Genomic DNA, 23,571 nt, shown 5'->3' on the forward strand with positions numbered 1-23,571 from the left:
GGCGGAAACGCAGCAAAAGCAGAAGGCGGGCGGCAGAAAACAATTACTTCTGCAGAAGAAGCGTAATAAGCACCCAGAGCTCGTTAACGCTAGGGGAAAATCCAGCTCCTCGTGGCAGCACTAGAGCAAGGTTCAAGGGAAACAACAGGGTAAAATACAAGGAAACTTTATTTTTCAGTTCTACCAAGATTTTGCTCTGCTTTTGTCCTTTTGTTTTTTGTTGTTTTTTTCTCCTTTTTTTTTTTCTCTCCAAGCTGCTTAATTAGCGGACAAGTCCTGTCAGTTTCTGTATTAAAAAGGATCTTGATGGAGGTAGCTTTGTCTCTGTCCTGGCTTCTGCTTGATCTCGCCTGTGCAGTCACCTCGGTAAACAAACCCAAAATAAAATTAGAAAACTGAAAATCTGGAATTCCAGGCGGAGGCAGCGAGCAACGCAGCCAGGTTCTCCATGTAACAGACATGGCACCGTGGCCTTCAGTCACTATGTACAGAGTCCATCATCCATCCATCCCCCTCTCTCCTAAGCACACTCCTCGCTCCAGCGGGCTGGCCGCAGTGGAAGGAAGTTCTCCTCCTCCCAGAGACTTGCACAGCAGCTTCCACGGAGGGAAACAGCACCCAGTCAGGAATGTCAGGCAGAGGGGCAGAGTGCGAAGGGGTGGGGTGGGGAGGGTCACTTCGGCTTGGCCAAAAGATTGACAGCACTGGGCTGGAGACTCACTGCTGCTGCGCCACCTGTAGGGCAAGAGAACAGCTGCTAGACTCCATGGTACGGGGGCTATTTCCCCACATAGCCCCGAGACACCCCCGCCTGCAAAGCAGGGAGGGCACATACTTGTTGGGGAGGGGGCGGTGGAGGGGGCTCACTGCTGCGGTTGGCGAGCCTGCTGAGGATGTTGCGTTCTGACATCTGCAGGCGCACTGCCACCGGTGGGATACGGGCAATAGTGGCAGGCAAGCGCGTCACATCCGCCTTCATGTCACTCAGAAGTTCCTCTAGCTGCTTCAGAACTAGAAAAGAAAGGGATGAGTGTTCAGGTGAGAGAAGAAAAAAAAGGGCACCCACATGGGAAAGACCAGGAGGGACAGTGATGCTCAACACATCCACTTTTGCTTAGCCCGTAGCATCACCTTTGTGCAGCACAGCATTGGCAGGCTTATTCCCGGCCATTGACTCCTTGGATAGATGCTGGTGACTCTCAGCCAGGCACTCCACCTCTGCAAAACGTGTGTTCAGAGCCATTGAGGGATGAGAGGGGTCTTCTGACATATTCAAATAGGCAGCTCGCCGCAACTGCTCCTCAATCACCAGTGCCTGCTCCAGGAGCTGCAAGAGGGAGCGGTCATGAGAGAAGTCTTCCAGCAGTTACCTGAAAAAACAGCCTGCTTGCACATCCCCCTCCACTCCCCACCACAGTCTCTTCCTGATCTAGTTGTCAGCTGTCACAAGATAAGACCCTGAAACTCCTTTCATCAGCTTCTGTTTAGCTTGGTCTAAATATCAAGAAACAAAAAGAAATGTTTCATTAAGCCAGGCTCAGTATACAAGAAAACCAACTTATGAACAGTCTAAAATAAGTGCTGTGAACCAATTCCTATTCCTCTGCCTTCTTAAAGGACTTCTGAAGTAAATCTTTGTTGATTTGGTCTTTTTGCATGAAGCACAGGACATGAAGCTTTTTTTTTTTTATGAGCCGGAGACGTATCCAGTGCTACTTATTGGAAGAATTTCAGAAAAACTGTTAAACATGTCAGATCAGCCAAACTACATTAATTTAATGTTTAGTTCCAAGACTCAGAATTACATAGCCTTGGGTTGATCTTAGCTTCCAGAGCTAAATCATGGTCTCTCCCAAGTAGAATCAGATGGTTTAAAAGCTACTGTTTCACCAATTCACCACTACACAACATTTCTGAGTTCCCCCTAGACACAAGGAATGGTTTGCAGTACACCAAGTGAAAGCTGTAACGGAAACAGACGCTTGAAGCCTCCTGCATGCCAGTTGCTGAAGAAACATTTGGAGTGAAAAGAGCCAAGCACCCCAACACTACTTCTAAAGGAACGGATATTATCATGAAACTACTGCCTAACTTTGACAAACATTCAGTTTGTGAGGGAAAGAAAAAAAAGCACTGCAGAAGTCTTCACTTTCAGTGGAAGTGTCAAAGCAGCAACCTTAGCAAGGCAACCATCTTCTTAAATGCTTGTTTTGCTGAAAGGCACTTGTCACACTGAAGGCACCTTACCTTGAATCTCCTTGCCAAGAATTTGTTCTTTATTTCCAGGAAGTTACCCCTGTTCATCTCCCCCTTGAAGGGTTCATTGAGGATGGCGTAACGCGGATCATTCTGAATATCTTGCCAACGGGCATAGCCATGACTGAGATGGGATGAGCTCAGGCAAACAAAGGCAGTGAGAACATGGGAATACACAGTTCAGGCAGACAGTTCTTGAAAAGGGTCGGGAAAGGGGCTACAAAGAGGGGAGGAACAGGAGCCAAGAAAGAGGAATGAAAAGTATTTCCTGCTACGTTCTGACTATACAAACACTAAAACCCTCCTCCCACCATTTCTTTCACTCTACTAAATGATAAAAGAACTCTCACTGAAAGTGTTCTAGCCAGGCCCAAAACAGTCACCTTCACAAGATTTAGAGCACAAGGGGAGAGAACTGTTTTCTCAGGGTAGGATACTTGATAATTCCAGCAAGCAGCCAGTAGTCATGACGCCGATGCCAGATCTCATATGTCTTCTTTGTGACAGTTGCAGCCCGCTCTTCATTCTGCCAGAGGGAGTGTAATTCTGGAAAGGCAAGATACACAAAAATAACGGAAAGTTACCTCATGAACGAGAACTGGGTAATATAAATAAGTTAAATATAAAAGATTTCACATACCTGTGAAGCCACCATCAGCTATGTTGAACATGAACCGTTGCTTTACTGCCTTTTTGTGCCTTTCATCTACTGACTCTTTCAGCATCTCTCCATTCTGCAGCATCACCACATCTCTCTTATCATCATCCTTTTTCTCATCTGTCAGGATGAGACAGGAAGTCATTAGAAAGAACATGGCATATAGAAATTTGGACCCACAAGAAGTCCTTGCAGGAGAGGGAGTCAGGAAGGGGATGAGGAATGGAATTATCACAACTCACCTTTCTCATCCAAGGTGATTATGGGGGGTTCAGAAGTATTCTCAGTAGGTGTTCTGTCTTCTATTTTCTCCACATCAGCTACAAGAGAGAAAGGAAGTAAGAGATATAGCTGGTGAGTCCAAGGTTTTGTTCCTCAGTCAGTGAAACCTAAGTGTTCCCTGACTCCTTGCCCAAAGTCTTGGAACAATCCCCACCGATTATCTACATTTATGTCTGCTTCAAGAACTGAGGCAAAGATGATGCAGCTTTAGAAAGATACTGGTGTTTGTTTTTTGTCCAGTTGCTTGTGTTCAAGGCATTAAACAGCCTCCCCAGAAATACCTTTACTTTCCACTTCCATTGGCTCATCTGTTCTTTCCTTCACCTCTGGTTCTTCTTTCTTCTCATCTGCTTCTGTGGAGTTCACTGGGGATTTTGCTTCCTGTGGTGCTGTCTCTGCAGGCTGGGCGCACTGCTGAGGACAGATCAATGAGTAGTGAAACAAAGCAGCATATGCAAACAAGACAGTCAAATCAGTTTGGAAAGCAAAGATGCACAAAGCCGTTACACTGATTGTGAGAACATGAGGAGAGTAATCTCTAAGTAGAGACACTTGCAACTGCACGAGGCAAACTAGCATCCCAATACTCACCTCCATAGGGACCTCTGTGTCATTAGCAGAGGCACTGAGTTCTTTCTCTGGTTCAGCAGACTCTCCTTGTTCCTTGTTACTGGCTCCTTCTTCTGCCTTTATTCCCTCTTCTGTGTATTCCCCAACCCAGAGCAGCACATCAGATAAAAGAAGGAAAGAAGCCATCAGTGAAGTGTTTCCCCCACTGTAACCAAGCACATAACTCCTCCACTCCTAGAGATTATGCCTTTCAAGCAGGAACAATATTGCTCTAGATGAACCCACAGATCTCCTACCAACCACAAACACAGAGTGTTTATTCTCACTGATGTCCTCTCTTGCCTTTAAGGGTTTGCAAATAACTTCAGCAACCCTCCTAACTTGAGAGGGTAAGTTGATCTGTGTCCACCCCCAGACCCCACCACCACAGCTTCGGTGAGGGGAAGAGCCAGAATGAGGTCAGGACACAGGACTGTGTAAGGGGGAAGCTCTCACCAGGAGGAGGGACAGGGGCAGGTGTATTTGGCTGAGTATCCCCTGGTGTTGAAGGAGTTGGTGTTTTGGGAGAGGGTGAGCTTGGCTGAGAAAGCTTCTTGTTCTCCTCTATCTCTGCCAGTTCTGGCATACTCCAGCGGCCATTCACATGCTCAAATTCCTGCACCTGCATGAGAGGGAGAGAAAGATGTGTCAACTGGAGGAGTCATATAAACCCTCATCCTCAAACCAGAAGTTACAAATCACTCAACACACAAAGAAACACGTGAAGAAAAGAGTATTCTCTAGTTTAGCACCTCAGCGGCTTAGAGAAGCTGTACAGAAAGGGAAGGTTACATTGCTCTGCCATGCACTCACCTTTTTGCGAATAAGTGACATGACCCCAATTCGAGTAAGGACATGCTGTCGAGAAAGACCTTCCCGTGGGACCCCATCTGCAAACGTCTCTGCACCATCAGCTCCAGGTTCACATAAATGGCGCATGAACAGTGAGACATAGGCCCTGGCACAGTTAAGAGACAAGCAGTTAGATAAATAAAGAAAAAAAATGCTCAGGAAGAAGCCCCGGAGGTTTTCAAGAAAAGGACGACGTGGCACTTCAGAACACAGTTAATGGGCATGGTGATATCAGGCCAACAGTTGGACAAGATGATCTTAACAGTCTTTTCCAACCTTAATGATTCTGTAGTTTTGAAGGGGCTAGATGCTGTCCATTTCCTAGCCCTACCTAATATACTTACTTGAATTCTTTCTCTGACTTGCCACGGAGGTCCCGAACAAGCCACTGCGTGGTGAATGCATCCTGAGGTGGCATTCCATAGCGCATGATAGCATTGAGAAAGGCTTTTCTCTGGCGGGCATTGAAACCCAAGACCTAGAGTAAGAGAAAGAAAGATATAGGAAGAGCCCTACCAAAATAGCTTGAATGCAAAAGTCTATCCTGGTACTGTTTACCTCAATGTTCCCTCCCACTCGGGCAAGTAAAGGAGGCAGGGGCTTATCCTTATCATTTCTCAGGCCTTTGCGGCTAGGCCGACGAGCTGCTGAAGAGAGAAACACAGCTGAAGAGAACAGACAATGCACAGTATTTTGTTGTGTGAATACTTCCCTTGCAGAAGGGCACCACAAAGTGTACCAAGCATCCAAATCAAGTCCCAGATGTTTTCACACATAGAAAGTGAACCAGGAATTCTGGCTTCACTAGAGCTTACCTTCAGATCTCTCATCAAAGTCCTCATCCCCTTCTTCAGAAGCAACTGAATAGTCTGACTGATTATCTGACTGGTCATCTTGCCAGTCTGAAAGAAAAACAGCACGTGAGCCTGAGACACTACTCCGTTATTCTTCCAGTAACACATGCTTACACCCATTTCCCCCAAGTTTCCCCAGGTTTGTACCTCTGTCCTCCTGTGAGCCATCATTGTAGTTAACTTGCTTGCGAATACGTTTGCCCTTGCCCAGATTTCTAGCCAGATCCTCCTGTTGCTGCTCATAATGGTGGCGGAGCAGTTTCTCCCAGTAATCAGGATCCACCGATTCCTCCTGCTTAATAATCTCCCGTTCCACTTCTTCTTCCTCCTGCGACACAGAGGTGAAAAATAAATTAGGAACCCCATGTTCCAAACCCCAGTGTTTGAGCAGATACATGTCTACTTGCCCTTAAAAGCAACAGCACTTAACTGAACATCAGTCAGCAGAAGACTCTAGTTGATCTACATCTCATACTCACCCCCATCTCCTCCTCACGAACCACATACTGGGCCACTTTGAAAGAGCTGAGATACTCATTCATGCCCTGAAGTTCTGTGTCTTCTGTTTCATCCTGGTTCCGATCCAACAGACGCTCAATTGCTTTGTCATCATAGTGGATAACACTGCTATCCTCACCTTCTTTGTTATCCCCTGAGGAAGCAAGCACAGACATTTTAATCACATGGATCTTAAGGGACCAGGAAAGGATATGGCACCCAGACCTCTTTGTAGAGCTATGATGAGCACTGTAACTATAGTTTCTTGCTAAATACAGAGCCAGTCCTCCCTATCCCCTCCATTATCACTTTCAAGCACTCACCCCCCTCAGTAGCCTCATCCTTGAAGAGCTCTTCAGTGCCAAATTTAAGAATGTCATCAAGTTCCTGTTTGGACATGGAGCCTGTCTTGGAGCCCAACCCTGGTCTCACTACCAGATGAGTCAGCATCATTTTCTTCTTGGCCACTTGAGTGATGCGTTCCTCCACTGATGCTCTTGTCACAAAGCGGTATATCATTACTTTCTTGTTCTGTCCAATCCGATGTGCACGGCTGAAGGCCTAGAAAAGAGATGTGTTCAGAACAATCTGGAGCTATATAAGCACTAGTCTGCTACACTCCCACCTATCTCCACAGCAGTTCCCCAGTTGCCTTCATATTTGCTCTTAACATTAGTTAAGATGTGCCTTGGAAGAACACTCCACTTGTTTACTTCCCACCTCTACCCATCCTCACTGCTCTAATTTTGCATGCTTCTAGAAGGAAGTCATACTCCTTCACTACTCCTGACATGTTCATGTCCCTCTTCCTCACAAGGGCTCCATAGCGAGTAATCTCACTCAAACTCACCTGGATATCGTTGTGCGGGTTCCAGTCTGAGTCATAAATAATCACAGTATCTGCTGTGGCCAAGTTAATACCAAGACCCCCAGCTCGAGTTGAAAGCAGAAAGCAGAACTGCTGAGCACCAGGAGCTTGGATAAAAGGAGATAACAAAATTAATCAAGCAGGAGTATATCACTCAAGGATTTTTACTCATCCCACATAACCTCAGAAGAATCACTACTAATTTAAGATTCCAGGACAGCAATGGAAGACAGGCTACATTCAATCCTATATTGACCACTAACCACATACAAGACAACCATTTTCATTTTGTATGTGAAGGAGGAGAATCCTCACCATTAAATCGATCAATAGCCTCTTGACGCATGTTTCCTGTGATTCCTCCATCAATCCGCTCATATTTGTACCCTTCGTGTTCCAGAAAGTCTTCCAGAAGGTCTAACATTTTAGTCATCTGTATATCAAAAGTCACCAGAAAAAAGAAAAGTGAGGGACAAGGAGACACCAGATTAACAAGCTCCCTTCCTCACAGACAGAACTTCCCGTATACCTGAGAGAATATGAGCACTCTGTGACCTCCTTCCTTGAGATTCTTTAACATCTTCTGAAGCAGCAACAACTTTCCAGATGCTCGAATGAGAGCACTACCATCATACATGCCATTTGGCATTTTTGGAGCTTCCTGAAAAGGAGTGAGGACAAGAAAGAAAACTCTTAGAATTGAACCAGAGGAGGTTTAGGTTTGATATTAGGAGGAAGTTTTTCCACACAGAGAGTGGTGACACACTGGAACAGGTTGCCCAAAGAGGTTGTTGATGCCCCATACCTGGAGGCATTCAAGGCCAGGCTGGGCAGCCTGGTCTAGTGGTTGGCAACCCTGCACATAGCAGGGGGGTTGAAACTAGATGATCATTGCAGTCCTTTTCAACCCAGGCCATTCTATGAACGTATCTTGACACTAGTTCTTTCTTGTGTTCATCACAAGCTGACTCACTCAAGTCAACTGGACACAACGCGTAGCACTGCTCATACAAAACAATGCTACCCCATGCATTTTCTCTCAGTTTGCTTCCTACATCTCCTCTTTCTAATTCAGTCCCTACTCTGCCTCCACCATTCTGCAAGGATCACAAGGTAACCCTAACATCAAAAAATAAAAGATATTGAAAAAGGAGAGGACTTCCAGTTCACAAGGTTAACACAAAGAAAAACAGGAAAACAGACAAGCGTAAGAACAGAAAAGAGAATCCCTTCAAAACCTCACAGGGAGCTCAATAGCTCCCCAGTAGCAGCCAGCTGAGAATTTGTTTATGTAAGAATAAGTAAGCAACAGGACATACCATAGCAGCCACAGGAAAGAGGTAGGGGTGGTTACAGCACTTCTTCAGATCCATAACAACATTAAGTAATGAAACTTGGTTACCACCACCACGTGCATTCAGCGCCTCAAAGTTCCTTGTCAAAATATATTTATAGTATTTCCTGAAAATAACAAAGAAAATAAAAACCACAACTCAAGCATCTCACACAAGAATGACTAACACACAACTGCTCATGTCCGAACAGCTCCTGGCATTACCTGCCAGCTACCTAGACCGCTCTGCCAGTAGCAGTTATTATCCATTTCATCCCTCTACATCAGAGCACAGGATTACTCCCCCCCTTTGCGGCAACACAAAATCTTCCTCCTATCCACTGTGCAGAAAGCCCTACAGTGAGGATGAATCTATTCCAACATCCTCTTTGGAACTGCAGAACAAAACAGTAGTAATTCAACAGCTGGTGATCCCCCCATCCTCACACTCACTTCTGCATAGGACTCAACTCCACTCTGACAATAAGCTCAGTCTTAGATGGCATGTTCTTGAAAACATCAGCTTTGAGGCGTCTCAGCATGTGTGGGCCCAGCATGTCATGTAGCTTCTTGATCTGATCTTCCTTGGCAATATCTGCAAACTCTTCTAAGAAGCCCTCCAAGTTACTGTGGAGAAACAGACACTAAGCAAAAGCCACTAAAGAAAACATCACAAAAAAATGGGGATAGAAGTGACAAGAAAGGCAAGTTTGGCCTAGATTTGCACTGCAAGACTTACTGGAATCTCTCTGGTGTCAGGAAGTTCAGCAGGTGAAACAGTTCTTCCAGGTTGTTCTGCAGGGGAGTTCCTGTAAGCAGCAGCTTATGCTGGAGGGAATAACCATTCAGCACACGAAAGAACTGTGAAGTAAAGAGCAGGGAAGGAAGGAAAAGGAAAAAAAACACAGAGGCTTAGAAGTCAGTCATAGTCCTAGTAAAAAATACTCTTAAAAAAAAAACCAGCAAGCTGCAGTTTAGATTTAGATTCCCATCAGCTGTTTGAACAAGTGCTCCCAGTAGTTGCCATTCCAATCAGCATCACTAGACTGATCTTATTCGGATCACTGTTCTACATAATTGAAACATGACTGTGACAAGTCCTATAAGTCATCAGGTACTAAAAGGTTTCCTTTGCTTTTTTAAGTTACAAGCTTTCAAACCACCAATCATTTCCAGATTGCTATAGTATGTACTTTCTCCTCCTAAATTAGCATTCTACATTTTTACTTCTCTGCCTCAAGATTTCTAGAAATAACTAAGTCACTCTTCCTATTCATATCAATCCTGGCAGCATTTCAGAATTCTGAACAAGCAGAGGAGAAAGAGTCAAGGGTTTGCCAATATATCTTTAAAGTAATTTGTGCTAGCTTTCACAACAATGAAGTCATTCTAGACAGAGCTAGTGAGCAGTTACAGTGCTGAACTGAAAAGCGCAAGCATACCATGTTCACTAGCACAAAGTGACAATAAAGTAGTAATTTATGGACTTATTTTATACTTAACATGATACAATGTCAAACTGAATGAGAGTAGTTTGTATGTAGGTTGCTCCAGAAGTAATGCCTCCTATTTATTTCCATGGAAATGACAACAGATACAAAGAGCACAACAATATTATCTTACAGAGCAAATTCTCAGTTACAAAATGCTATTTTTTTCAACTCATTCACCACCATCAGCTATGCGTTTTCACCAGTGATGAGCAAAAGCCTGCATTCCACCGCCTGTACAGGGCTATCCAGAACATGGCTCGTCCTCAACATCACTGTCACCACTGCTGAAACATGCTACCCACTGCCTCACTGTGCTCACATCCACTGTTTAGCCTGCATAAACATCCAGCAAGCATCAATGGATGTCAATGGGTGCCATTTTGTCCACGTGGAGGAATACAGCAACACCTTTGCTTCACGTGCATTTCATGAAGACAGGCTGAGGGAGCTGGGCTTGTTCAGCCTGGAGAAAAGAAGGCTGCAGGGTGACCTCACTGCAGCATTTCAATATCTAAAGGAGGCCTACAGAGGGGAGGGGAATCAACTCTCTGAAAGATTCCAATCTTTGAAACTGCAGGATGAGGGAAAATGGTTTTAAAAGTTGAGGGAGGGAAGATTTAGGTTGGAAGTCAGGGGGAAATTCTTTAGAGAGCGGTGAGGTACTGGAACAGGCTGCCCAGGGAGGTTGTGGATGCCCCGTCCCTGGAGGTGTTCGAGGCCAGATTGGATGGGGCCCTGGGCAGCCTGGTCTAGCATTAAATGAGGTTGGTGGCCCTGCATATGGCAGGGGGGCTGGAGATTCATGATCCTTGAGGTCCCTTCCAACCCTAGCCATTCTGTGATTGTCAGGTGCCATTTTGTCAGACTACTCCTCTGCTTTCATCTGTCGCACAGCAACAACAACAACAACAAAAAAATCTATCAATACTGGTAGAAGATTGAACCTCTACTGTCACATCACCAAGATCCACATTTGATGTTGTGAGCCAATATAATAAAATAGAAGGCATTACTTTTGGAGCAGCTCTCGTATTAGATGACAAATATTAGAAGAAATATACCACCACTTATTTTGCTAATCATACCAGAAGAATTTCTTCTAGTGCCTTCCATTAGGATTGCTTTATGTAGTTATAGCCAACAACATTCTCATCTTGGAATAAAATATGGGAATTACTCATTGCAACTGTAAAACACACTATTTGGCAGGTAACCAACACTGTCTGTCAAGAGCTGTCTTGCATACAAATACCTAAAGCTGCCCTTAAGGGATACAAGACTCTTTCAAAAAAAGGAAAATTTAACAGTCTTGGTGGATAACCAATTGTTACTTAGTGTAACACTGGGCCTTTATATCCTCTTTCAGCTCACGAATATAAACATGAATAGTAAGTGTTCAATACTGTTCCCAATAATTCCAATTCTTAGCACAGAACAGCACCCAATCTTAGTGCCTACAGTAAAAATAACTCAGAACTGGACTGCAAGCACGGCTGATAGAAAGTAATCACAAAATACCATACTCAGATCTGAAGAGTTAGCTACATTCTCTCTTCTTCCCCACTCCCCTCTCATCCACTACACAGAGGCAACTAGTCTTACAATCTGCAAGAAGCTACAAAACCAGATTTCCATTAGCAGTTGCTTTTAGTGTACTAAGCCCTAGAACCTAGCTGAAGACAGACAATCAATCAGATTTAAAACACAAGAGCTTAGGGAGGAGTTGGATTAGGAAAGTACAGTCAATTCTACTGAATTTAAAACAAGCCTGGTAAAGGTACAGCCTCATATGAATGCAGCTGTGTGGCTTCCAGCATTTACCCAGGCATTGTTGAACACTCCTGCCCACCTCTCCCATTTCTATAACATCTAATTAGCTTGCTAGAGCTAGATGAATGCAGAAGGCAAGATTCCTCTGGAAGCAGTATAACTGCAACCCATGCAGCTTTTTTATACTCAATATGATTAGCCCCCTTCCAGAACAGAGGTGATCCAGATGTATGTTCTACTTCCAGAGAAGCCCATTTCTGAGAATGGCAGCACCCAGGTTTTTGTTTTCTAGTATACATCAATTGTCTATTCACCTAGAGAGGAAGTTATTTTTACTAGTGAAACATACTAGTGAAGCTGTTACCAATGATAATCAATATACAAATGAAAGATTTCTCTCTTCTGTTTAAAATAATGAGGGTTGTTCCTCTTCAAGCCCCCCCCCCCCCAAATGCATTAAATTTGCTTATGAACACATGAATAAGAGCTGGCAGGCAAACTTACTTGTTCAGGATCAGCTATCTAATCTTCTCAACACCTTCTGCAACATATGTAATGATTACAGACCTTATTACCTATTCTTCCCTGTACCTTAGACTGATTGTTCTTCAGTCGATGAGCTTCATCTACAATGAGACATGCCCAGTCAATAGATCCCAGTATGGCCATATCAATTGTGATCAACTCATAAGAAGTGAGAAGGACGTGGAACTTCACAGCTGCCTCCTTCTGCAAAGGAAAAAGAAAACACAGTAATGACTTAAGGGAATGTCACAGGACAAAGGAGATATAGAGTCTCTCCACCAAGTTGTCCCAACAAGCCATAGCCAACCAGAACAAAACAGTTTTTCATACCTGTAGTTTTCTGTCACAATATCCAAAATTCTACGTTCTAGTTTTTCAATCTCTTATTACTTGTTTTACACACATAAGTCTCCTCAGTCGCCTGCTACTACAGCATAGCTGCCAGTTCTCATAACAGAATTAAGCAGCAAATAGATGCATGTTATGAAAAGAGACCAGGAATAGCGTCTCATCAAAATGCTAATTCTTAGAAGATAAATAGTTTATCCAAGAACAAATAAGTTACTGTCAGTAGTTCCTGCAGTTATAGTAAGGAAAAAACAAGCAGTTGTATTTAAGCCTAAGAAAATTTTAGTTCCTTTTTTTTTTTTTTAAACTAGGAAGAGAGAGGTTCTATTAAATACCTCCGTCAGGTCTGTATCAGGTCATATTTATGCAGGCTGGCAATTCTGTAGGAAGTACGATGCACAACTTGACAGATTAAGCGGAAAAATGAAAGGACTTGCCTACGGTCAGTATTGCCTTAGTTGATTCCCTTCTTCTCCAGTACCGTAAAAATTTAGACTGTCAGAAATGCTTCAAAGCAGTCTACAGTAAGAGTGCAACAAAATACCCACTTAGTCATCAACTTGCAGTTATTTCCCCTTGGAAACAAGAGTATTATCAGCTCCTACAGACTCCAGAGCACTTGAATCTCAGTTGCTGAAAGCCATTCTAGTGCACCTCCTCTTTCAGTTCAGGCTTGCATTACCTTCATTCTGGATGCTTTTTTGCCTCCACGTATGGCATTATCCTCAAAAGTGAACTCGTTCTCACGGATGATTGCTCGACTGTCTTTGTCCCCAACGTAGGTCACTACATACATATCTGGCGCCCACATCTCAAATTCTCGTTCCCAGTTGATGATTGTGGAGAGGGGGGCACTCACTAAGAAGGGCCCCTTTGAGTGGCCCTATGAACAGAATCAGTAAAAGCATTAGATGCTGCCTAAGTGAGCAAATGCGTTAATCTCTCCAGATAGTGTTCTAGCAACATTTTGCCTCTCACCTCTTTGTAGAGGGAATACAGGAATACAGCTGTCTGCACAGTCTTTCCCAGACCCATTTCATCAGCTAAGATTGTATCTGTGCCCTGGGCCCAAGAGAATCGCAGCCAGTTCAGTCCTTCCAGTTGGTAAGGATGCAAGGTTCCCCCTGTTACATCAAGGTACTCCGGCTGCCGGTCATACTTCACTGTCGGCTACATTGGAAAGAAGGAAGAGTTAAGATCATTTACCTTAGCTATGGAACTATCAAGACTCCTTCCCCAGTCACTCATATTCCCTACTGTAGATTGACATGCCACAGAAATCAGATTAATCCTAGTGCCAAATCCCTAATGGGCCAAAAAGTGTCCAAATCTTCTATCAAGAGCCAGCCAGTCTCTTCTCAATGGGCAAGATGGGTCTTAATATGAAGATTCTATAACCTATCCACGTTTTGGGCCAGGAAGAAGTTGTAAGCCATGTGCTCCTCACCCTTCAAGTTCTCTATATAACCTACAGTCCCAGCACCACTCAAAATAACCAATAGTATCAGGTAGTGCCTAAGCAGTAAACAGCAACTTACATCTACTGTGGGAGTTTCAGGGGGCCTTTCCAGTTTCCGCATCTTCACCTTCTTTAGCTTCTTACCAGGCCTTCCTTCTTCACCCCTCATCAGCTCCCTATGAGGAGACAGCCCCATGAACACAGAAATGGAACAGCTTTTGTAACAGACCAAGGGAAAACTACTGTAAAGAACAGTAGGTAAACAAGCAATTCAACTATGCTCAAGAGAACAGAGAGGAAAGGCCTCCAACCAAAGGAATAAGGAATCAACAAGGTGCTTCCTTCCTATCTCCATGCATCCAGACAGGTCCTGACACACTCAAATACTTTCCTCAAGGGAAAAGAATGTTACCTTGATATTTCTCCTACCTGTGATTCCAGTAGGCTTGCTTGTAAAGGTCATAATCTTGGATATCCACATCCTCACTTTCCCATGATGCCTGGTCATAGGGTAGGTCTCTCCATTTAATCAAATAGTGGACATTCCCCTTCTTATCCACGCTGAGGGGAAAAAACAATAAGTGTTAAGCACAATGATAAGATAGCATTTACTCAACTCAAATTCAAATAGGAAAGGAAAAAAGGATCCTTTAAAGAAGCTACAGAAACAATATTTTTCATAAACAGAACTCCCACTTTTTCCTCTCATTTGATTATGATACACTTTAGTTCATCACCTCTCTCAGCCCTGCCCTACAGCTATTGTTAAAAACTGTCCTGCTCTTCCACTGGGACTGGTATCTTGAAGAAAAAACAACAAAACCATCTTTGCTTCTTCCCCTACCTATGATTAAGGATTCTATGGATCATCATCCACTCTGGTTTGATCCCGTATCGATAGAAGCGCTCCTCCATTTCAGCATATTTGGGGTCCTTGTTTTTTCTCTTACGACTTTTCTCCTCTTCTCCTCCAAAGTCCCCTGAAGGTGGCTCATCCATATCATTCTTGCGTTGGTAATTTCGAAACATTACCTGACAGTGCAGCTCCAGCTGGAGTTGGGACAGAAAGTTAGATTGTAATAATCTCTCTCCAGAAATATCTAATCACCCTTATGATAGGGTTAAAGGCCTTAAACTCACCTGCAACTCTGACACCCAAGAGCAGTGCCAGTAGGACATGCCCTGCCATTTGACAAAGAACTGCCTTTCAGGTCGACCCTCCAGAGGCTTAGGGGGAGGAGCATTAGGATCTGCATCAGGTGGACGTGGTGGTGCAGGGCCAACTGGGGGCTGACCCCATTTCCAGATCAAGATCTTCTGAACCTTTCCTTTCAGAGCTGGGCACTGAAAAGATAGAGAGCTTGTCACATCAGACTGCAAGTATTCTAACATCAAGTGCTGAGGAGCAGAGACTGTACTAAGAGTTACAGTTCTCTTCTTTAGTTAGTAGCTTTACTACACAGGCGGGATTTTCTCTTTGGGCTTAGAAATGTTCACTCTCTTATTTCTAGCACTTTAGAGCTTCTTCCAGTTTGTCTCTTTTCCAGGACTAGCAAATACCAAGCTGAATTCAGTCTCTAAATTTAGTCATCTCTCCAGGGTCCCAAAAATTCAGTCCACCCAACCAGAACTCCAATGAAAGTTCATACAAAAAACGTTTTCCTGTAAAACTATCAGTCCAGCACAGGGACATGCCCTGAAGCAGACTGCATTTTATTCATTATCTTAGAAGTCCTTATCATCTAATGAATGTATCCAACAATTTACAGTACCTAACTTCAATGACATCATGTAAGTGTGAAATTTCCCTCAACCATCAACTAAGAGAGGGCTTGGCATTACAGAGACTGCAGCACAAAAGCCATTTAGCTCATTGGTTTAGAATATTTTAAGTGCTCAGTTTCCTTGCATTCATATCATTGCTTCTACATGCAAAATATAGGCCAAGAAAATTGAGCTTCAGCATGGTTATAAGCCCATCCTCCCCACTCTCCAAGGGAAGGAAAAAGCAACCAGGCTGCAAGGTACAATCCAACCACAGACAACCAGGTCTCAGTAAGCTATAACAAAAAACCCAATGGTCTTCTCTAAGGACTTAATATTTACAGGAAAATATGATTAAATAGAATTAGATCCATCCTTTCTTTTAAACAACAGAAGAAAGTATTAGCAGAAACTTACAGTGCAGCGAGGGCACAACCACTCCCCATTGGGAATCTCTGGCAATGGGGGATTCAGACAGTGAATGTGATAGGATGAAGGACATGCATCACAGCACAGCAGCTCTCCTCCATCCTTGCAGACTCTACAGAATTCCATATGGTGGTCATCTTCCTCTTCAGCATCCCCCACAACATCTTCCAGGATCTCTTCACCTTCAGAGTTATCCTCCTTTGCTTCCCACTGAATGCCCTCTTTTTCCTACAAGAGCAAGAGATCAGAAAAGTCACACTGACACATTCATGATTTTGTTTGTACAGAACAGCATTAAGTCAGCTTACAGAACAGCATTAAGTCAGCTGACCTCCCCCCTTCACAATCACTTGCACAGTTTGGAATAATCCAATACTCACGCAGTGTGGGCAGCTCCATTTGCCCTCTGGGGCTTTCTCCATGTCTGGGTCCAGGCAAACCATGTGGTAGGCACGAGGACAGGTGTCACACAGTATGATTTCTCCTCCCTGCTGGCACACCTCACAGTAGTCCTGGTGATCAGTCTCATAGCCATCCACAGCCACCGTGGAGTCCTCCTCGCCTGCAGAGGGTGAAGAAGAGTTAGAGCAGTGCAAGGCACAGATAAAGGCTTTCTACAGCAAGGAAGCATATTCCCTCAACAGCAACAGCCTATGTAGTTACAGAGATACAGAATTCAAACTCTAAGTGCATTCATGTAGTAAACGGAGCAAGGAGGTCCCTTTGGTCCTCCTTCCACTCATGAAATTAAGGGTGTAGCGTAGGCTAGGAAAACTCAGTACTGTATCTGTTCCTCCACCAAAATGATGAAAGATTTCCTGAGCACCTTTTCCCTCTTAGAAATAGTATCAGGTTCTTTCTCCATTAATTTTCCTCCCTCAAGCATGCTGTTAAGCATCCAAATGCTACAGACATTCCTCTCATCTCTTTACACACTGAACTGCAATTCCGTCTCCAGCTGACAACGGAGCAATACCTTTCTTTTTCTTTTTTCCAGCTTTGAGTTTTTTACGACTGCGGCTACTGCGACTTGTAGATCCATCTGAAACAGAGTAGCTGTTGATACTGGCATCATCAAAGTCTGACTCCACATCCAGGTCATCATCTTCACTCTGAGGTAAGTAAGAAGGAAGCCATGCTGTCCAGGCACGCATACCATGGACAGCAACCATGCACAGATCCCAGCATTTCTAGCATGCCATCAGAATGTCAAGGAAGAAGGGTCACTTACCGATGACCTTTTACGCTTGGAACCAAATCCTCCCAGTTTGATTTTCAAAGGTGCCACTTTCTTTGTTTTAGGTTTCTTGATATCAGGAATACGAGGACTGCCCTTTGGTTTCCGCCGGGCATTAGGTCCTGGGAACAGAGGAACCCGTGAGTCAGAAGGACTACTGTCTCAACACCACCCATTAACACCCTGTCAGATTTTTTAATCTCACCTTTGCCTTCCTTTGTCTTGGCTTTCCTGAGTGGCACATCTACAGGGGGCTGTGGCAGCACAGCATCCACATTTGTCACCATACTCTCCACTACTGCAACAGCTGCAGCTGCAGCAGCAGCCACAGATGCACCTGAACTTCCCTTGAAGGGGTTATTTGTGCTAAACTCCCTCCATTTGGCTCCCAGTACCATCATCATCTTCGACACAGCTATTTTAGGGTTCTTGGCTGCAATAAGCGGTCTGTATACAGTTAAGGAAAAGAAGAGTTACCAAAACAGTTTCTTAATCATTTTCCTTCCCCCCACCCCCATCAGTCCTTCTCCCTCAAACTATATTGCTTTCTAGTCTCCAATCTCAACAGCCGATGAAGCTCTACTTCCACCCTACACACAGCATGGACACAAATGCTCTGCGATTTTGGAAGCAAAATTGAACTAAGCATATTAGGGAAGAAAGCAGACCGAGAGCAAGGACTTGCATCATCTTGACTGCTGAATACGAGATATGTGAATCAAATATTTTAGTGTTGCTTCAGGTGTTTGTTCTAGGTGGGGAGCTAGTGTCCCTGACATGTCTTGAGGTTCAAAAAAAAAAAAAACAAAAACCAACAAAACAAAAAACCAACCCGAGACCTAGATCTTGTCCCCCTCCTTTTTTTTTTATTCCTTCTTCAAAAGTCCTTCCAAATGCTAAAGACTTGCAATTCACCTAACAAATTGGCTGAAAGCTTTGTAGTTGGTGAGAGTGCGATAATCCTCCTCTGTGAAGATATGATCAATATCCTCCATGCCCCAGTCCTCCAGGAGCTGAGCAGATGACTTTGGCTCCTGTCAAAAGAGAATCATGGCCACTTTTAGCAAAAGTACACATTCCAGAAGAGAATACTTCCACACATCTATATCATACATACATCTTCCATCTACAGATGACCCACTGGGTCAAGACTGGGGGATTTCCACCAGCCGCTCTCCACTTGTCACTGCCATAGGACACAGCCTCACTAGAACATCAGAGGTAGGAAAATCCTTTGGATTCAGTATTTAAGGTAGGAGAGGAAAAGGCATGCATGAGGGAAATAGTCAGGTCAGGCTGTTCAGAGAAAAAAAGAGACTAAACTGTTCCCCACTCTGTATGCTGTCAGAGACTAATCCCCCAAATCCACATGGAACTGAGAAATAAGGAGTAAGTCAGATGGGTCGCTTCTCACCTTGGAGTCATCGTCTTCCTCCTCCTCCTCTTCTTCCTCCTTGCGCTTTGCTTTGCTTTTCTTTTCCTTCTTCGGTCCTAATTTCTTCTTTTTCTTCTTCCCAGGAGTGTAGTCACTGCCTTCACTATCAGAGCGCAGAACCTCCTCTTCTTCCTCCACAAACTCATTGCCCTCACCAGAACTGTCCCCAAGCTGGGGAAGGAGGGAGAGAGAAGATCAGGCAGCTGTGAGAAAATACCCTGGATAAGCACTAAATGCCACACTACCCAAGCTCTAAAGGATTCATACAGAGATTTGCTGTCATAAGTCAACAACAAACAAGCCTCCTCGCCCCACAGCCATATTTTAGAGCATGATTTGAGACATCCTCTCCCTCACCTCCTTTTTCTGACGCTTGCTGAGTTTGGGCACTTTGGGTTCCTTTAGCTTCTTGGGTTTCTTCTTCTTTTTGATTTTGAGTATCTCAGCCTCTGACAGAAGCTCTTCTTCTGGCTCCTCCTCATGTTCTGGAGGGGAAGAGGTGACATCCCACTCAAAGCCCATTTGCACACTGCAGCCCAGCCCACTTCTCACAGACATCACTGGATCTTTCTACTTCTTGCTACATACTTACAAACACAGAAGTGCTTGCTTACCCTATTATTGTTTATACCTTGTTACTGTTCACAACATTTACTAGTCAATTATATGGCAAGTTAACACCACACACCCTTTTCTCCCTCCAACAAGGCCCACTTCCACAGTACTCCTTCTCCAAACAAAGCAGCTATTAGGGACCAGAAGTGTGCCCTAACTGAAAAACAAGGGCACAGATTACCATATCTAAAGGAATTAAAACAGTGAGTATGTTTAGCAAGTACGTTTGAGAACCTGAAGATAACGTTTCAGTCCTCTAGAATAAAAAAAAAAGTATTTAACTTCTTTTCACCAGAATAGAACATCCCACAGGTTACAGATATTAAAATACATTCAAAACACAGTCCAGCAAGTCACTACTTGTCCTCCATAGGTAGACTGCTACTTAGCAACTCAATTCTAATCCAGACTTGACATAGCCTTCTCTCCACCCCTTCCCTCTTTGTCATCAGCTAGCAAGCAAGCTCCCAGTGCAGGGACAAGCAGCCAACTCCCCACCACCACCACTTCCATCTGTGCCCCTACCTCTCCCAACCCCGGGGAGAGCCAGGCAACCCTTTCCTTTGTGGCAGGCTCTGTGAGCAGCACAGCCATTCGCTCTCTCCTGCCGCCCCGCCCATTGCACACAGCCAGAGTCACTCCTTCTCCCTCCAAGGGAAAATGGCCTCCTGACCACAGGAGCTGGGCAGGATGGAGGAAGCCACAGGTCAGGGAGCTGCAGCAGGCAGATGAAGCAGAAGAAGTAGAGCTCTTGGAATTTGGGGTCTTGCAGTCCTGCCACTGTGCCAACTAATTAGCAAGTATTTGCTCACATAGTCCTACAACACCAGCTCCTATGGGGATTCCACATCTTCTCCAGCTAGTTCTGGTGCAGAGCCTAAGTATCCCACCCTTTCCATTGCTTTCCCCTAAAGCTCTCAAGTCCGCGGTGATTTTAACAGTTATTTCTCCCAATAAGATTTTCCTCACAAGGCTTAATGACAGTCTCCCCTCTACCTAAGAGGTACCAAATGCAGCTGGAGTCAAAACTCTAGAAAAAAGCCAAGCCTTCGACAACATTTTGCCTCTCCACTTGCGACATTTTCTCATTTGATACTACAACAGGCATGGCTTGGTGGGAAAACTCAAACTTGTCTTACAGCCCAGCACATCAGGACACATACGATTCCTTTTTGCAAGGAAGCAGAGAAGCCAGATGTTGATGGCTTGCTTTGTACACACATCAATAACATTCAAAACAGAAGAGTACCCAGGGCTCTAACTCCAGTCTCATGTAGATGAGGATGCATGCAAAACGGACAAGGCAAGGTACAAAGACTACCTGAAAAGCAAAGGTGAGTAGGCAGTACAGAAAGTGAGCCACCAGAAGCCTCAATAATCGGGTGTGGCAAAGAAAAAGTGGGTCATGCAAGAGCCCAGGGCAGTTTGCTCTGGACAGCAGCAAGCCTGAGATCCCAGATGAAGTGGCCAGACATCCTCCCCTTGCACATACACAGCCCCCCCTCCTCCTCCCCAGTCAGTGAATATGAAACTCACAGACATTTTGGTGAATACTGGACATACTACTGACTGCTCGCTCTCCCAAAGCATGAGCCCCTGACAACCTGCGATGTCCTGGAACAAAGTCTGCTCTGCTTGGAACTAGGATTCCAATAGTAAAAATCAAAAACGTATCCCAACTCCTAGTCGAAGGGATGCTCCTCCACGGAGCATTTATTTCACATACCCAACCCAAAGACAGCATTACCCCACCACACACGCGTGCCCTGCAGGCCCTCAATACCTTGATGCTGGGGGATAGCACTGTTCAGCAGAATCTCCATCTCGTCATCATCACTGCCCCCCGAGCACGGCGACGGAGATCCGATGCCCGATGCCATATCCTCTGAACCAGGGGAGGCCCGGGCTCACAGAAGTGCTGCCTTCCTGCCAGTGAAGCCGGTACTTCATTGAAAAGAATCGAGAGAAAGTTATAGCAGATGCAAAACCCGGTTTCCCAAGCGATAGTGCAACCAAGAGTATTCTCGAGAAAATGCTTAGCTAGTGATTTCATCGCACTGGGAGCCGATGGACAACAGGCACTCCAGCAGCAGGTATCGCATCAGAGTTGTGATGAAGCAGGCTTTAACACAGCAGACGTTAAACTGAGTCAGCAACTCATTCCTCGCAGGGAGCCAAAACAGCTGTCCTATAGGAAGATCCTCCCGGCTCCCGCAGCCGGTGCCAGACCGGAATGAGCGCCCTAGGTTATTCCCACCTTCGCCCGGGAGAAGGCGGGGAGGGGAGCCGGCCTTCCCACAGGGACCTCGAGCCGCCCGGCGCTCCGTCAGGGCGGCGTCCGGCGGTCCCGCACGGCGGCAGAGCCCTCCCGCAAGAAGTCGGCGGGCCGCCCGCCGCGCTGCCCCCAGGACCCACACAAAAGACACCACGGCCGCTACTCTCCCGGAGCGGGGCCGCAGGGCGGAGGACGGCTCGGCGGGGGCACGGTCCCCGGCGGGCGGGGGCGCGGGGCGGGGCCGGGAAAGTCCGGCCGGCGGGCGGCGCGGGGCCGGCTCTCCCCGGGGCCGTGCGGTAGGACCGGGCCCGGCGGGGCGGCCGCTCGCTCGGGCCGCTCCGGGAGGCGGGGCGGGGAGCGTCCCGCGGCCGCCGCGCAGGGGACGGCGCGGTCCCGAGGCGAGCCGCGGCCGAACGAAGGGGCGCCGGCCAGAGCCCGCGGGGCGGCGGGCGGACCGCGACAGACGGCGGTGAGGCCGCGCCCGCCCGCCCTCATTCCCTCCCGGATCCTCACCCGGCTCCAGACGGCAGCTCCGCTCCACCACCGCCGCTGCTGAAGGGAAAATGGCTCCGGACCCGGCACCGCCTCTTAAAGGGGGGGGAAAAAAAAAAAAAAAAAAAAAAAAAAAGCGGAAAAAAAAAAAAAGCTCCGCCCCGCTCCCGCCTCCATCCCATAATATGCCCCGTGAACCTGGCAACAGATCCCGCCCCCGTATCCCCGGCAACATCCCCCCCCCAGCCGAGACATCCCATAATACTCACTCTCCCCTCAGAACTTCCCACTCGCCGCCCGGCCCAGCATCCCATAATACTCGCCCCCCCCCAACCCGGGTCCTCCTCTCCTCCCCCCCCCCCCCCCCACCGGGAACATCCCATAATAGTCCCCACCTCTAACCCCTGGCTTCGGCATCCCGTAATACCCGCACCGGACCTCCCGGCGGAGCGCCCCCCTGGACCGGGGCGCCCCCCGCGGCGCGGCCCTCCCCCGCACGCGCCCCTGCCCCCCTCCCGCCATGGGCATCTCCCGGGGTTTTAGGCCGCCGATCCCCCATCGACATCCCATAATAGTCACACCCCGGGCACGCATCCCATAATAGTTATCCCCTCCCCCTGCGCGGGCAGGCATCCCATAATAGTCGCCGGGAGCCACCGGCCAGCCTGCCATCCCATAATACCCGCGGCCGCCCTCCGCGGGGCTCCGCCACCGCCCCGCCCGCCGCGGGACGCGCGCACGGAGACCGGCGGCACCTCCCTGCTCTCGCGGGCACCGCGGCCACCCGGGGCCGCCTGCCCTCCCACCTCAGGTGTCCGAGGCTCGACGCCTGTCTCACGCAGGGCACGGTCCTCTGGGTGAAACAGCCACCAGCTGCTGCAGTGAGCGTGTCTGGGTCTCACGGTGACCTCTGCCACTGCTTGACCGTATGCCGGGCCATAACGCGAGGCGTGCAACGTGGTAGCACTGGTACACAGCCATAAAGCTGTCTTTATCCTAAAAGAACGTGGGGCCATCTACACCCTGCTGCTTCCCTCCACCTGGCACCATCACTTCGCGTGGACACCGGCAGCCCGTATGCACAAGCACATCCTAACTGCACACGCGTCGCTGTGCCATTAAAGGTCAGCTTGTGGCACTGTTTGCCCCGTGGCACCTCCGTTACCTCCCCAGGTACCCAGCCCTGCCCACCTCACCCCATAAGCACAATGGCTGTCAGTGACTGCTGGCTCCTCCCCTGGAGCACCGCTGCAGCATCCCGCGCTGCCCGTGCACACGGCCGCCCCACGACAACCTTTCCTCCATACACACCCCTGTTCTGCTAGCACAGATGGGCTGGGCATTGTGGAGCCCAACTGCATTGTCTTCCTTCGTGTGCTTATAGAGCCCTGCTATAGAACCTTGCCTACAGAGCCCTCTGACCTCCTGCCTTATACATGTGCTGCCCTGGCGTTTGTCCCTTCACTGCGGTGATGTTGTTGGTTCTCTCTATGGAGGACAGGCAGCAGGAAAGGGCTGT

At 46.7% G+C, this 23,571-nt stretch overlaps 1 protein-coding gene and 1 non-coding gene across 9 annotated transcripts; both read right to left on the reverse strand.

Annotated features, from left to right (window-relative positions):
• Positions 1-150: 150 nt before the first annotated feature.
• On the reverse strand, positions 151-22,179 carry CHD4 (chromodomain helicase DNA binding protein 4). Of its 8 annotated transcripts, none has more exons than XM_090148933.1 (40): positions 22,074-22,179; positions 21,069-21,229; positions 19,028-19,155; positions 18,650-18,841; positions 18,151-18,269; positions 17,441-17,682; positions 17,230-17,357; positions 16,975-17,110; positions 16,379-16,560; positions 15,987-16,226; positions 14,946-15,149; positions 14,650-14,855; positions 14,235-14,366; positions 13,885-13,981; positions 13,325-13,516; positions 13,029-13,229; positions 12,065-12,202; positions 8,950-9,071; positions 8,664-8,837; positions 8,197-8,338; positions 7,407-7,538; positions 7,193-7,310; positions 6,860-6,984; positions 6,333-6,570; positions 5,991-6,163; positions 5,659-5,839; positions 5,473-5,559; positions 5,216-5,301; positions 5,002-5,135; positions 4,619-4,763; positions 4,262-4,427; positions 3,788-3,897; positions 3,478-3,610; positions 3,157-3,234; positions 2,897-3,034; positions 2,694-2,802; positions 2,248-2,380; positions 1,132-1,327; positions 868-1,011; positions 151-735 (listed from the first exon to the last, which is right to left on the reverse strand). In XM_090148933.1, the coding sequence occupies exons 2-40, from the start codon at positions 21,163-21,165 to the stop codon at positions 674-676; spliced, it is 5,760 nt and encodes a 1,919-aa protein (XP_090005059.1). In that variant the 5' UTR covers positions 21,166-21,229; positions 22,074-22,179; the 3' UTR covers positions 151-673. The 8 variants fall into 8 exon arrangements, with proteins under 8 accessions (XP_090005059.1, XP_031466107.2, XP_031466108.2 ...); XM_031610247.2 differs by having other exon boundaries at positions 3,478-3,607; positions 5,216-5,304; XM_031610248.2 differs by having other exon boundaries at positions 836-1,011; positions 3,478-3,607; positions 5,216-5,304.
• On the reverse strand, positions 4,094-4,234 carry LOC116240015 (small Cajal body-specific RNA 11). The gene has a single exon (XR_004169207.1).
• Positions 22,180-23,571: the final 1,392 nt, after the last annotated feature.

This window comes from Phasianus colchicus, chromosome 1 (assembly GCF_987193195.1).
Source record: "Phasianus colchicus chromosome 1, bPhaCol1.hap1.1, whole genome shotgun sequence".
Classification (NCBI taxonomy): Eukaryota; Metazoa; Chordata; class Aves; order Galliformes; family Phasianidae; genus Phasianus; species Phasianus colchicus.